This window comes from Suricata suricatta, chromosome 8 (genome assembly GCF_006229205.1).
Source record: "Suricata suricatta isolate VVHF042 chromosome 8, meerkat_22Aug2017_6uvM2_HiC, whole genome shotgun sequence".
Taxonomy (NCBI): Eukaryota; Metazoa; Chordata; class Mammalia; order Carnivora; family Herpestidae; genus Suricata; species Suricata suricatta.
The window spans coordinates 58,984,181-59,000,622 of record NC_043707.1 but is presented as its reverse complement, the minus strand read 5'-3'; the positions used below and the strand labels follow the sequence as shown (position 1 = coordinate 59,000,622).

The following is a 16,442-nucleotide window of genomic DNA, read 5'->3' as shown; positions in this document are numbered from 1 at the left end:
GACTTATTTCACTTAGCACAATGGCCCCAAGATTCACTCATGTTGCGAATGGCAAGATTTTCTTCTTTTTTATGGCTGAATAATATTCTGATATTTATATCAGAAAGTGTGTGTGTTCATATTTTCTTTATTCATTCATTCATTCATTCATGGATACTTTGGTTTCTAACATGTCTTTACTATTGTAGATGATGCTCCAGTGAACATGGGAGGATATATATCTTTTCAAAATAGTGTTTTCATTCTATGCAGAGATGGAATTGCTGGATCATACAGTAATACTATTTAAAATTCTTTGAGGAACTTCAATACTGTTTTCCACCATGGCTGCACCAATTTACATTCCCGCAACAGTGCACAAGGGTTTTCTTTTCTCCACAATCTCTCCAACATTTGTTATTTCTTGTTTTTTTTAAGTTATTTATTTAGAGAGAGAGAAAGAGTATGAGTGGGGGGGAGGGAGGGAGGGAGAGAGAGAGAGAGAGAGAGAGAGAGAGAGAATCTGAAGCAGGCTCCATGCTGTCGGTGCAAAGCCTGATGTGGGGCTTGATCTAACAAACTGTGAGATCATGACTTGAACCAAAATCAAGAGTCAGACACCTAACCAACTGAGACACCCACATTGCCCCCTCATTTTATTTTGATAATAGTCATTCTGACAGGTCTGACAGGTGTGAATTGATATCTCATTGTGGTTTTGATTTGCATTTCCATGATGATAGTGATGTTGAACCCTTTTCATGTACCTTTTGGCTGTCTGTATGTCTTTGGGAAAATGTCTATTCAGACCCTCTGCCCATTTTTAAATCTGATTTTTTGTTGTTGTTATATGGATAGTAACCCCTTTTTAGACATATATTTTGCAAATATTTTCTCCCATTTGGTAGGTTGCCATTTCATGTAGTTGAGGTTTCCTTTGCTGTGCAGAACCCTTTTAGTCTGATGCTGTCCTACTTGTTTATTTTTGTTTTTGTTGCCTTTGCTTTTGATTTCAGAGTCAAAAACTCATTGCCAAGGCTGATGTCAAGGAGCTTATTGCCTATCAATTTTTCTAGAAGTTTTATGGTTTTAGGTCTTAGGTTCAATTCTTCAGTTCATTTTGAGTTGACCTTTGTGTCTGGTGTGATGTAGTGGTCAGTTTCATTCTTTTGCATATCGTTCTTCAGTGTTCCCAACACCATTTATCCTTTGTCATAAATTAATTTGCCATAGATGCATGGACTTACTTCTGGGCTTTCTATTTTGTTTCACCAGTCTGTCTGTATTAATGCCCCTGCCATACTGTTTTGATTATTTTAGTTTTGTAATATAGTTTGAAATTAGGAAGTGTAATGCCTCCAGATTTGTTCTTCTTTTTCAAGGTTGCTTTCGCTGTTCGGGGTCTTGTGTGCATTCCATACAAATTTTAGGATTGTTTGTTTTATTTCTCTGAAAGATGGTGTTGGGACCTTGATAGGGATTGCATTGGACCTGTAGGTTGCTTTGGGTAGTATCAACATTTTAACAGTATTAATTCTTCCAAACTGTGAACTTGGGAGTTCTTTTTACTTTTAAATTTCCTCCTGACACAGAGAGAACTCACATAAAGCCTAAATCTGGACCCTGCAGGTTGTTTTGTCTTTGTGAAGTGGAGCAACTATTTTGAATAAAGTTATCTTTAAGGGAGTAACAATTCTGTGGTTGGACTCTCTTTTTATTCCTAAACCCATATATCAAAAACTCTCCCTTTTTGCTTTATCATAGATATTTTCATCAACTTCCAGTCAGTTGGGTATTTGTTAACATTCTAATTTAGTTATAAGCTTTCAGTTGTCTGTCGTGCTTCTTCAATATTAAATTGTGTAAGAATCATTTGGGGATCTTAGTAAATGCAGTTTCTGGTTCACTAGGTCTAGGGTGTGACCTGAGATTCTGCTTTTCTAATGAGCTCCCTCCCAGGTGACGTGATGCTACTGGTCCCTAACCACATTGTCTAACAAGGGTCCGTGGGCAATTTTTACCCTGTAAATATCAACTTGCCACATTCAATTTGGTTCTTGTAGCATTTGGTAAGGTTCGCAGTTGGAATAAGCAACATCAGAAATTAGTAGTTGAACCATTGCCTTTTATTTTAGGAAGTTACCAAAAATAAGATGAAGACAACTTGTTCAAGAAAATGGAAAAAGTCTTGAAAGTGTCTAACAATAATGCCTGGAGATTTTATGTAGTTGATTTATGCTGCTTTCTTTTTTGTAAAGCAGTAAGTTTTGTAAAGTATAATTTGAGAATATATACTAATTTTTTAATAATCTATTTCAAAGATTTAAGAATTTATCCCTCCTAAAATACAGAAATCAATGCTTAGACTGTTATCAACTGGAATTTTAAATAACAATACCATGGTTTATTTATAAGAATACCAAGCACCTCCTGAGTCATGGGTACTGCTTTCTTTGATATCAATTAGACCATTTCATTAGTCCAATTCTTTTTTTTTTAATTTTTTAAAATGTTTTTTATTTATTTTTGAGAGACAGAGAGAGACAGTCGAGGAGGGGAGGGTCAGAGAATGAGGGAGACACAGAATCTGAAGCAGGCTTCAGGCTCTGAGCTAGCTGTCAGCACAGAGCCCCATGTGGGGCTTGAACCCACAAACCGTGAAATCATGACCTGAGCTGAAGCTGGATGCTTAACCAACTGAGCCACCCAGGCGCCCCTTGTTAGTCCAATTCTTTAAACAGGGCACTACCTCTGTTTCCCTAATAGCCCTGGGGCAGTGGAGTATAGGACCCATGCGGGCAGACTGTGCTCCAGTCACTAGAGCAGGCCTAACTTGAGCCAGAAAATGGGCTGAGTTTCTTTAATGAATGGCCAAATTTGTTGGCTTTGGATGGACACCGAGAGTAGGCCACTGGGCAGATACGTGCTAGGATGGGAGAAGTGATGAAGATGCAGACCAAGAGTTAAGATGGTGGGGAGATAGGCTTGGTTTGGACTAAAGGATGTGAGGGAGAAGCTGCACCTGACTGTCATTGTGTTCTGAATTCAAAACCGGAAACTCCTGCAATGATGCAACTACCCTGACTTTCTTTAGAGGAATTTTAAAAGCAGATCTGAAATTTTTGTTAATTTTATTTGAGAGACTTGCTGCATGTATGAAGGAGGGAGAGGGGCAGAGGGAGGGGTAGAAACAGGGACGGGGAGAGAGAGAGAGAGAGAGAGAGAGAGAGAGAGAGAGAGAGAGAGAGAGAGAGAGAGAATTCTAAGCTGACTCCATGCTCAGTATGGAGAACAATGTGGGTCTCGATCCCTGGAACCTGGGATTATGACCTGAGCCAAGATCAAGAGTTGGATACTCAACCATCTGCACCACCCAGGAGCCACTAAAAGCAGATTTTTAAAAAGACTTGTGAAGGCTATGACTTTGCCTGTAATGAAGCTAGGTTAATTACTTTCTTATGTCTCAGGCCTACCTGACCCAGGGCCACGACTTGGCCAAAAACACTGGACCCCCAACACTGGCTACCTCTCTCAAAAGGCTCTGTTTAAATCAAGACCGATCTCTTCCTGTTATTTCAAAGCGCATGTTCTTTTACCAGAGGCTTAGTAATCTCATGCTGGCTTAGAAGATCCACTACGTTACATTTGCTTTGAGCCAGTGTGTTAGCTTCATAAGATTTGATTTTTAAATGCTAAATACTTAAAAATACACATGGTACGTCTTCTGTTTGAGATGAGGCTTTTAAGGAGTCATAGACACCACAATAAAAGCCAGCGTGGTTTCTCTTGTCAATAAAAGAGGAATTTGTGTGGAGTGCTGCTTTTTCAGAAGGAGCACTTGCGTAGAGCATCGCTTAGCAACACACAAATCGGCTTTGACACCTGATTCATCTTTAACATTCAGGTTCAAATCAAGTCTTCCCAGTGATGGGGCAGATTGAGTCTTTTAAACCGAGCAAGTGAAAGGTGTCACTTCGTAATTTCCAACTTTAGGTTGGCAGCAGCCTCCGAGGTTTCATTTGATAACATTTTGGAACTGGAATTTTTTTCCGTGTAGCCTCTTCGTTTCTCCAACTTCTCGGGTTCCATTTCCCCTTCGTGTTTTTCATCCCCAAAGACTTTGTAATGTTGGGATCAACTCAAGATCAAATCTGAAGTCCTGGTGCCCCTGGGTGGCTCAGTCAGTTAAGCGACCAATTCTTGATTTCGGCTCAGGTCATGATCTCATGGTCGTGGGATCGAGCCCTGTGTTGGGCTCCACACTGATTATGTGACCTGCTTGGTACTTTCCCTCTCTTTCTCTGTGTCCCTCCCCTGCTCGTGCTCTCTTTCCTTCTCTCTCTCAAAATAAATAAATAAATCTTAAAACATGACAAAAAATCGGAATTCCTCAGTGTGGTGTGCAGGGCCCGTCACAAGCTGCTTGCTTCTGTCATATCCTCTGCCTCAGCCAAATCAAACAGCCCAGTTTTCCAATGTGCTGGGTTCTTTGATATCACTATTTCTTCAAGCCTCTGTTGTGTTTCTTTGCTCCAGGAAAACTCTTTGCTGGCTAAGTTCTGACAATCCTTCTAGATACCTCTGAATTCTCAAGGATCTTCTCTCTGGTTCTTTCAGATTGAGTTAAGGCTGTGTCTTGGTCATAGGGCTTTAAAATTGGATTTCATTGTTTGCTTTTCTTACACTTAAAGCACTTAGGAGGGACAGGAATTCTGTCTTTCACCTGTATATCCCTATTTATTTTTGTATGTTTCTTTTATCTGAATTCTTCTCTGATTGGCAGCACTGAGTCTTCTGTCCTTGTGAAATAGTAGCTCTTTATTACTGAGAGTGTTGACCAGAGGCTCAAGGACTCATTTATGAATTTGACAGTTATTTTTTTAATTGTTCATCCTGTGTCAAGGACTATGCTGTTTGTTTATTACTATTGGAAGGACATAAGAGTCAACCATCAGATAAAGAGTTATACCAGATGTAGCATTAAGTGGAAAAAATCTGGAGAAATAAACAAGTAAAGCAAGGATTGCTGAAAATGCAAGGTAGCATGGAGGCTATACCATGATTTTATGAAGGTTACCACAAAGGAAGCAAAACTTAACAGTATTTTTTGAATACATATTTTTGCAATTGGTATAGAAACATTGCCTATAATTCTGTGATTACGGTAACCCCATCAATTTATGTTTCCTTTTTTAAAGTTTATTTATTTATTTTGGGGGAGAGAGAGAGAGAGGAAAAGAGAGTGGGAGAGAGAGAATCCCAAGCAGGCTCTATGCTCAGCACTCCATGTGGGAGTCCATCTCACCAACCATGAGATCATGAGCTGAGCCGAAATCAAGAGTCGGACGCTCATCTGACGGAACCACCCAAGTGCCCCTGAGTTTATGTATCTTAAGCTTAGAAAATAGTCCTCAGTGGTTTGCTTCCACAGAGTTCCTTCTGCCGTAGTAGAAGGCAGATCCTGTCATACTCCCTCGTGAAATGGTGTGTGTCGATTTCTGGGGTTTTTATTTTATTCATATATTTAAAATTTCACCTGGTTTTTGTTTTTAATTTTAATTTATTTAAAAACATGCTGGAAATTACTTAAGATAATTTAAATGAATTCTAATTTTAGAACAATGTTAGAAATGCTAAGTTAGCCTTATATGTGGACAACATATTTTATACCTGCTTTAATTAGAAAAGGGCAAAAATTAAAAGAAAAAAAACACTTCTTATTTGAAAGTGGGGTAGGATAATACATGTAAAAAAAAGAAAGCCTTCCAGCCATCCAGTCCTATCCTATGCTGTTAATGTTTGGGCACTTATTAAATTGGCTTCTTTCTAAAGCAATTTATAAATACTAGTGCTGTCTGCTATCTTTTATGATAGCAACTTTAAAGGTTTCTTTCCTTACTAACTTGATCTTTGGTCTACTTTAATCTATCTACCTTGTTTATCTATTGCATATGAGGCACATTGTTTGAAAAAAGTCAAACAGTGGGCGCCTGGGTGGCTCGGTTGTTTAAGCATCTAACTTCAGCTCTGGTCATGATCTCTCGCATTTGTGAGTTCAAGCCCCGCATTGGGCTCTCTGCTGTCAGTGCACAGCCTGCTTTAGATCCTCTGTCTTTCTCTCTCTCTGCCCCACCCCTGCTCTCTCTCTCTCTCTCTCTCTCTCTCAAAAATGAATAAATATTAAAAAAAAAGTCAAACAGTGTAAGACATGCAATAAAAAGTGAAAGTTTCCTTTCATTCTTGGGAATAACCAGTCAGTATTTTGCTATACATTCTTCTAGATAACTGAAGTTTATCCACACTCTGTCACTTATATTTTTCACTTACTGATGCTTTATTTTATAGCTGCTCTTCTCTGTTACCACGTATAGGTCCATCCCAGGCTTTCTACTGGCTGTGTAACATTTCACAGAGCGGGTTTACTGTGATTTAACAAGCCTGTTGTCCATCAGGCATCTCCAGTTTTCTTCTTTATTACAAATAATGCTGTGGTAATCATTTTCTCTTTTTGTATACAAACATGTATCTCCACAGAGTGATCCTGGATGTGTATATGCTTGGTCGAAGATATTGCGCATGTAAAATTTTGCTGTAATTTAAAAGTTAATCTTAAAGACTTAAACAGTATTTAGCCATAAACAAAAGTTCTGATTTGAGATTCAACCCTTTTAAAAAGGAAAGATAGATTCCTTTCTTGTGGGTGCAATCAGATCGCACAGTTCAGGGAAGACTTTTTATCATTGTTTTTCTCCTTATGTTTTAAACTGCATCTTATGTGGAATCTTTGAGAGAAAGCATTCCTTGGTCTTTCTGTTGCCTCAAAAAAATAAATCTATGTTCTTATGGGTAGCATCTCCTTGATAAATAATGCTGTTATTTCACTGGATGTTAATATTCCTTATGATGAACCATAATTTTGGCTTAATTCTATTTTGTACAATATGACATAGAATAGAATGAGCAGTAACCAATGGGGTAGCTTATCTTAAAGGAAATGCATGAAGTTGACTCTAATAATATAAATTTAAAACCCAGAATATCATTGTATTTACATATTTTAAGTCCTTTTCTTGTAATCTCCAAAGTGGTTATAACTGTGCCTTATTGAATAAAAGAAAACTTATAGATGAAGCATATTTTTTCCCCCTTCTTTTAGTGTTGATTTATTTTTGAGACAGCAAGGGCACATGAGTGGGGGGAGAGGTCAGAGAGAGAGAATCCCAAGCAGGCTCCACACTGGCAGTGTAGAACCCGATATGGGGCCTGAACTCATGAATGTGTGGCCTATACCACACACAATTAGATATTTAGTAATAGTCTTTTAGGTAATATCTCTGTTTAACTCAAGCTTCTTTACGTACGTCTTTGAGTCCACTTCACTTCAGCTGTTTTTATAGACAGATCAAATTGCTATTTGAGAAATACCTCACAGATATCAGATTCATGTTTAAAAGGCAAATGGGCTTACAGTCTTTATTGCTGTGGAATTTATTATAAACATCTGAGAACCTTAATGGTCAAGTTATATGTGGTTATATTATAGACATAGATTGGAAGGTAGGTATTTGTATTTCATATGGAACCTTAATATTATTTATTCTGACTTTCAGAAAATGACTTTTTAAAAAAATTCTAAGGCTTCATAGTCTTTCTGATCTGACTTGTAAAGGCTTATCTACTGATCTTTTTATTTAGAAGACGATAGTAATGTATTTTAGAGATTATTGTGTTTTCTTTCTTTCTTTTTTTTTTTTTTTTTTTACAGAAAACAAGCATCATTATGGGTCCAAGGAGACATTTTCCGATCCAAACTGAAAAATAGACCATCCAGTGAAGGAAGTATTAATAAAATTCTGTCTAGCTTGGATGATATGTGTATTGGTGGAAACTTATCCAAAATACAAAACGTGGAAAGATTTGGAGAGGTGAGTTTTCCTCAGGAAGATTTTCATGTCTCCTTAAGACTAATGTTCTGCATTTCTTTGTTTCCTAGCTGAACACATATAACATAGGAATATCTCTATTCTGAGATTCTGAGAGTGCCAATATTTTTAGGTGTAGAGTCATCCTCCTGTAGAATAAGAATCAGAGCAAAGAAAGCAATTATCCTTTAAAGTAAAAAAGCTGTAGCTTAAGGAGCACAATTGTAAAGGAGGCTATGCTGGTTTGGAGAATATTTACAAAAAAATAGAAAAGTAAACTTCCTATTTGAAGATGGAAATGGATATAAAGAAGAAAAAATTAATGTGACAATTAAAAAATACAATACAATATATAAGATATAAGATACAATATTTATATAAACAAACCACTTTAAACAGTTGACATCTATGGTCTCATTTAATCTTTACAACTAACCTGGTGAATTAGGCAGTATTATCTCCATTTAAAAAATGTTTTTAAAATTTATTTGAGAAAGAGAGAGAGAGAGAGAGAGAGAGAGAGAGAGAGAGAGAATATGTAGGGGCAGAGGGAAACAGAGAGAATCCCAAGCAGACTTCATGTGGGGCTCAATCCCACAATCCCAAGATCACCACCTGCACCGAAATCAAGAGTTGGTCACTTAGCCGACGGAGCCACCCAGGCACCCCTCTATTTTATAGTAAGGAAATTGAATGTCAGAGAAGTTCTAACCTCTGTGATTCCATTCCACCTCTATCTGATTCTGAATCTGTTTTTTCTGTTATGTCCTGATACCTAAAAATGGAAGTGACTTACAACAGGTAGGATCATGGGTGTTTTTGGAGCTAGAAGCAACTTTGAAATCATTTGTTCCACTTCCTGTCTTGGAGAAAGCAGGATCCCACCAAATCTGTTCCTTGCTGAAGGTCACAGCATTAACAGTAGGACCACCTCTGCCTCCGGGTTTAGCTCTTTCTACCACAATATGCCTGAAGTAAGCTAAGCACTTGGTTTGTATTTATATGTTTATGTCCCTGAAGGAGCAAAAAAAGCTGTTAAAGATATTTAAGCCACAAGTGCAGATTTACATTCTATTAGGCAGTGGCCCATTTGACCTGGACAAGGGCCTTGGACAAAAGTCTGTGGTTCCGGCTTGGCCCTCAGGGAACCCATAATGGAATGAACACATCATAACTCTCTTAGGTCAACAAGAGGCATGCCAAACAGGTTTCTTTCACCAAGAAAGATAATGGGAGTGCTTAGTGATAGTTTTTCAAGGAAACGGGATGGGGGCTGGCAGAAAAACCAATTTTTCAACCCCATGGTCTCTTCTCCAGGACAGCCACTGATGAGGTGGCCAAGTTTACTGGGGTGAGTCATCTGTCCTGACAAAATGTAAATCTTAGCCAAGGTCATGTTGATGTTCCCAGCCTTTGTTGACTTTTTCTTGTCTCTGTGTTGTAGTCTGGCGTATTCAAAGCAAACAAAAAGGATCTGAACTGACATTTCAGTGTGATAATATAGCTAAGCAAGAATACATTTCTTGCTCTGGTCAGCATTTCCTTCTTAGGATTTGTTCAAGTAAACAGGGCTTTGAGTTATGACCTCGAAAAGAAGCACATACAATCCACCCGTCTATCTGAGAAACATTTATCTTATGGGAATAAAATGTTTCCTATATCATAATCTATATTAAAGTAACATCTGGTAGTTAGAACATTTTGTTCCCTTTTAATCAAATTTAAGAATAATTAACATTTGTTTATCACTAGAAGGATGAAAAATGAAGTATGATTGAAATTTACAATAAGTCCGTTTTAAATATGAGCATGTATTCAGGTATTGGGCAGTTTCTTCTTCCTCTTCCCTATTCCCGGCACCCCTTATTTATTACGTTAGCTCTAGCCATTCAGAAGTGTTACTATTTTTTAAAGTAGAGCACAGAAATGAAAGAATTCAGAAATGCCACTGAATCATGGTGCACTTAAGATCTAGGACGGTGACATATATGCAGGTTTTGGACCTCTTTATCATTAGCTGATGCCTTGTATAAATATTAAGCCCTTCTCTCGCTGTGCTTGCCTTGTGCTGGCTCCAGAACATTCCATGAATACGGAGAGTTCATTTCCTCAAAAGCAGATGTAAGAAGGTTAATGATATCTTTGTCATTCTCATGAATTCCATGTGGGAAAATAAGTTGAGAATGTTCCAAGGATTTTACTGTGTTTTAAGCTCCTTACCAATGTTCAGGATAGATTCTGGATTTAGATAACTTTTGGATGTGTGTAGTTTGTGCATAAAGGAAGTGCAAAAAGGCAATATTCTTCTAGAGATTGGGTTTTTTTTTCTTTTTAAAAACTTTAGATTGAAAATAGAGATTCTAAATTATATATATATTTTAATGTTAGTTTATTTTTGAGAGAGAGAGACAGAGCATGGGTGAGGGAGGGGTAGAGAGAGAGAAGGAGACACAGAATCCGAAGCAGACTTTAGGGTCCACACAGAGCCTGACACGGGGTTGAACCATGGATGTTGAGATCATGACCTGACCTGAAGTCGGTGCTTTACTAACAGAGCCAACTTTGGTGCCTCAAAATTCATATATATACTTTTTATTTCTAGAATTTTCCTGTGGTTGGTTATTAGGAAGTTCTGTAATGACCTGATTGGGGAGGTTTGCATATATAGTTTTTCAGTGCTTGGGAGATGAGTGAATAGGCAAAAGGGTCAACCAGGGTGATTAAGGTCACAGTCACCATCTAGGCTGCAGCTGTGATGAGTTTTCTTTGCCTACTTATGAGAAGTTATGAGAACTCTTTTAAAAATAGAGGCCTTCCCCTGACTGAACACAGTCTTCAGCGCTGGGCTGGGCACTGGGAAGTACACAGGGCCCATGCTGGGGGTCTGGGTCAGGCTCCCCGCTTGGTGCCTCTGCCTTGCACTGTGCTTTTGCTCCTTGATCCTCCCGTCTCCTTCCTGCCCCGTAATGTGCGCTGTGGGGGTGGAGGCTTCTGTCTGCCCTCGTGAGCCTATTCCTAGGCCACAGAGCCTTTGTACATCTTGTCTGAATGAATAAACAAGGCTTACAGTGTCATAGAAAACAAACAAGAACACGGACACGAATTTGGTAATAGTCGAAGCCATCCGAGGGTAGTATGTGCTCAAATACAGAATATTACCAGCCTCAGTGCTCATTTAGACATGCAAGGGCCTAAGGCTCCATTATGTACTGGGCTTATAAAGATGGCTTCTTAGATGGAATTTAAAACACTTTAATAGGAAGATACTTAAGGGCTTAAGTGAGGAGCTTAGAATGTAACAGCACCCTAAATAGCACCTACTATGTGCCAGGCACTGTTCTAGGCACTTTATATGGATTAACTCTTAATTCTTATAATGGCTGCATGAAATAGGCACTGTTCCTAGGCCCTTTGTAACAGGTGATGTAGTGAAAGTGAAGACTGTTAAACTGTCTGCCCAGGATCACAAAGTATGTAGTGGAGCTCTTATTATTATTTTTTAATGTTTATTTATTTTTGAGAGAGAGAGAGAGAGAGAGAGAGAGAGAGTGAGCGAGCAATGGAGGGGCAGAAAGAGAGGGAGACAGAAGATCTGAAGCAGGCTCTGTGCTGACAGCAGAGAGCCCGATTTGGGGCTCGAACTCAAGAAACCCCAAGATCGTGACTTGAGTGGAAACCAAGAGTTGGACACTTAACCAACTGAGCCACCCAGGCGTCCCTGTGGAGCTGTTATTTATTTATTTAATTTCTTTATTTCTATTAAAAATTTTTTAATATTTACTTAGTTTTGCAAGAGAGAGAGAGAGAGAGAGAGTGAGAGCAGGGGAGGGGCAGAAAGGGAGGGAAACACGGAATCTGAAGCAGGCTCCAGGCTCCATGCTGTCAGCACAGAGCATGATGTGGGGCTTAAACTCACGAACTGCGAGATCATGACCTGAGCCCCGGAGAGCTGTTCTCTGGCCTCAAGGTCTATACTCAGCCATGCACCATGAGCCTTTCTCCCTATCATGCTGCCTCCCCATGAGGTCCTATGTGTGGCTTTAGTATATTGCATCAGTAATTTTTTTTGATAAAAAAATATTTTAGTTTATTTTTTTTTGAGAGAGAGAGAGCATGGTAGAGGCAGAGAGAATCCTAAGCAGGCTTTGTGCTGTCAGCACAGAGCCTGACATGGGGCTTGAACTCATGAACCATGAAATCATGACCTGAGCTGAAATCCAGTGTCAGATACTTAACCAATAGCCACCCAGGGTCCCTATATCAGTAACTTTGAGCATAACCTTCGCCAGCCTGTCCTAATACATTTCTGGAGTTGTGATTGTTGTTAACTTTTCTTTCTCCAGGGTGATAATCCAATATTAGCACACCAATCAATCAGATGCTCTTGACTTAGAGATATTAATTATGTATAGGTACTGCTAATGTATAGATAAGTTCACATAAATTGACAGGTAAATAAGAATGTAGTGTTTTATTTAATTAATTTATTTTTAAAGATTTGATTTTTAAGCAATCGCTGTACCCATTGTGGGACTGGAACCCACAAGTTGAAATCAAGAGTTGGACACTCCATCAACTGAGCCAACCAGGCCCCCCGAGAATACAGTGTTTTAAAGACTCCATCAGGAAACTGTGATTTATAAAGTCTTTTGCTCTCTTACATCAAATGCTCATGTTCAGGGTGAATCTTAGAAAAAATCTATGAAGCCAAAAATTAAATCTCTAAGACTCTACTTTCAAGCACTGTTCTGTCCACTCTTATTTTTAATGTGTATTTATTTTAGAGAGAGAGGGAACACACAAGCGGGGAAGGGCAGAGAGAGGGGGAACAGGATCTGAAGCAGGTTCTGTGCTGATGGCAGAGAGCCTGATGTAGGGCTCAAACTCACAAACTGTGCAATTGACCTGGGCTGAAGTCGGATGCTTTTTTTTTTTTTAACAGTTTTTAAATGTTTATTTATTTTTGAGAGAGAGGGAGAGAGTGTCTGTGTGAGCAGGAGAGGGGCAGAAAGAGAAGGAGACATAGAATTAGAAATAGGCTCCAAGGCTCTTACCTGTCAGCACAGACCTCTGCATGGAGCTCCAACTCACAACTGCAAAATCATGACCTGAGTCAAAGTCAACACTTAACCGACTGAGCCACCCTAGTGCCTTGCTCTTTCCATTCTTAGGACCCCGAAAGCATTCGGGTTTTAATCTGAATGCCACTGGGATCCGTCAGAGGCTATTGGACAGGACAGTGAGAGTACACAGAGGCACGGTTTGGGGAGACTGCTCTGGCTGTGGGGAGGAAGGGGTGCTGGAGTCTGTGAGCGGCTGGGCATGGGAGGCCAGGAAGCTGGTGATGGGGGAGGGGTGCCAGCTGGTAAAGGTCTCTACCAGTGACAGCGAGGAAGGAGAGAAGAAAGATTCAGGGGCTCTGATAAATCCAAACTTTCTATTGATCAGAAGCAACTTAATTTGACGATGCCATCTTTGTCTTTCTCCAACTTTTACGTCTCACAGGTTCAACATCTGAGAGCTGAAAGAATTTTGGAGATGACCTAGCCACCTTTCTTAGCCAAGTCACTTAAACCTGCTCAAAATTATCCATTATCTTCTTTCTCTTGCAATCCTTTCACCTCTATTTTTACTCATTTCTATTTCAAACTCCCCTTTTATATCATTTTTCTATTCTAACCCTTCCATCTTTTATTCTCTAGTGTGCTATATTTTATCTAATAGACTTTTTTTCTTAATGGCACACACCAGTAGCTTACTCTGTCACCATTTTATTAATGCGTTGGTCAGTAATTATCCAACTGAAATCTCTGAACACATTTTATTTTGGTTTTCATCTTGTCTATATATAGAGAAGGGCTGATGAAATATAATAAGTCTTTGTACTTTGCAGTATTATTTGTTCTTTTGCTAGACCATCATCTGTAAATAAGTACCTCTTTTAAAATGGTCTTTCTTGGGGCACCTGGGTTGCTCGGTCAGTTAAGTATCTGACTTTGGCTCAAGTCATGATCTTGTGGTCCATGAGTTCAAGCTCCATGTCAGGCTCTGTGCTGACAGCTCAGGTATTTTAGTTTGCTCTCACTTTCCTGCCTTTATGTAGAGCAAGCTGGTATCCAAAAGAAGGAGCTAGTGCTCAGACCCGCCATAGGACAATGGATAGTTTGACAACGCACCCCACTCCACGGGGCATAGAGATATGAGGGTCTCCCCTGGACTAGGCTCCCCCTTTGTTCACCAGCAACTACGTGGCTTTGTTTCTTTTCAGCAGATTCTAGGGGATCTAAGCAGCTCAGGGGAAGAGAGGGCTGCACTGGGACTCTGTGGGGAGAGGGGCTGGCGCCTAAGGGCACAAGGGAGGCCCGTGTTAGGGTCTCCGCATTCATCACATGTAACTGTTCATGAGCTATTATAAGGAATGAATTTGGCAGAAAGAATGAGGCCTACTTGCACATGTTGGGAAGAATCTTCGACCTGCCCCAGGTCCACCGAATCTAGGAGCTGATTCATGCCTCACGACAGAGGGAGCTATGTTTTCTAAGATAGTTTCCCCTCATAGGTGTTTGTGTTCTAGGCGCCCTGATAAATACAGAGCTTAGTTATATTCATGTCTGTGTGTCATATTCAGGATTCCAGAAGGCCAGAATCCTCTTTCTTACAGCTTTCTCTGGTTTCTTGATTCCATAATTTTAATGTAGTTTGAATAACACTGTTTAACTTTTTGTTGAGAGTTTGAAGGTTGTTAATCACTTCCTAAGGGTCTTATGGCTTATATGTTCTATACCTTTGAGCTGAAGCTTCATACAATAGCCACAGAAATGAAATAAGGGATGATACATCGAGACAAAAATAATGTGATTTGTGTTTTAGCAGATATTCTTCAGACCTGTATTGCATGTCTGGATCTTTTACCCTCTCTCCCCTCCACCCCAGTCTTGAATTAAGAGTTTTCTCATACCCTGGGGCTCCTGGATGGCTCAGTTGGTTAAGCGTCCAACTTTGGCTCAGGTCATGATCTCACGGTTTGTGAGTTTGAGCCTGGTGTTGGGCTGTGTGTTGATTGACAGCTCAGAGTCTGGAGCCTGCTTTGGATTCTGTGTTTCCCTCTCTCTGCCCCTCCGCCTTTCACTCTGTCGCTCTCTTTCTCTCTCTCTCAAAACTAAATAAATATTTTAAAAGTTTTTAAAAAGAGTTTTCTCCTACCCTAAAATCCAGTCTTTCACCTCTCACCAGACCACTGCAGGAGCCACTTAATTGGGCCTCCCCTTCCCAGAAGAACAAATCTTCTCCAGTTCATGCTCCTCAGTAATTAACTAGGAGGAAATGTTTGCAACATATTCAAATTAGTTTTTTTAATGTAAAGCCATCTTAAATATCAATATGAAAATACCATGTATACAAATAAACAAACTGGGAATTGTCATGGCTGGTAAGCATAAATAATGTTCTACTTCCCTAGAAAATAAAACACACATTTATTTATTTTTTACTTTTTCCAATTTTTCATTTTTATTATTTGGAGAGATGATAATTATCTCTAATAGAATAACAAATCATTTTTAGCTCTTATCTCTCCATGAAGAAACACAAATTCATTTATTTATTTATTTAAAAAAATTTTAAACATTTTTATTTATTTTTGAAAGATAGAGAGAGACAAATCATGAGCAGGGGAGGGGCAGAGAGAGAGGGACACACAGAATTGGAAGCAGGCTCCAGGCTCTGAGCTAGCTGTCAGCACAGAGCCGGACGCGGGGCTCGAACCCACGAACTGTGAGGTCGTGACCTGAGCCAAAGTCGGACTCTCAACCAACTGAGCCCCCCAGGCGCCCCATGAAGAAACACAAATTTAAATGATAAGATGCTATTTATGCCTCTCAAGTTGAGTGAAATTAAAGAATGTATGCAGTATTAGCAAGGATTTTAGAAATAAGAAGGCCTTAAAGATTGGAGTTTAAAATGATGGGCCATTTGATAATATGTGTCAGAAGACTTTAAAATGTCTTTAACAATTGTACTTCTGTGAATCTAAAGACAATAGGAGGACAGTGTTTAAAAGCCAATGCATAGAGGAGGATATTTGTTGAAGCTATTCATAGTGATGAAAGACAGAAGAAAACCTGACCTAGGGTAAAATAAATAAAATTTGGTGTATCTAGACAGTGGAATTTTATGTAGCTATAAAGAATAATCATAGAGAGGTGTTTGGGTTTTTTTGTTTTTAACTGTACCCTGAAATACTTTCAACAATGTATTTTTTAGGGGAAAAAGTAAGTTACGGAGCAGCATATATGTAACTCAACCTTTTTTGTCAGAAAGAGGTATGGTGGCAGATGGTGTGACTAGCACAGGGAAAAGTCTGGAAGACTATATGCCAGAGTGCTCATGTGTTTTGCTTTTGATGGTAAATGTGTAGGTGCTTTTAATAATTTTTCACTCATCTGTATTTTGTTATTACTTACAACAAGCAAGTATCATAGGGTCTTTATATGTATTATTTTCTTTTTCTTTGAGACAGTATTTAGGGTATTTTATTTATTT

General features: G+C 39.1%; 1 protein-coding gene across 3 annotated transcripts in view; it reads left to right on the top strand.

The window, feature by feature from the left end:
- The window catches only part of CDC14A (cell division cycle 14A), a 150,890-nt gene that overhangs the window by 103,875 nt on the left and 30,573 nt on the right, over positions 1-16,442 (top strand). For all 3 annotated transcript variants that reach the window (XM_029950052.1, XM_029950051.1, XM_029950050.1), the window contains exon 9: positions 7,745-7,904. In XM_029950052.1, the coding sequence (XP_029805912.1) occupies positions 7,745-7,904 (160 nt within the window). The remainder of the gene's footprint in view (positions 1-7,744; positions 7,905-16,442) is intronic.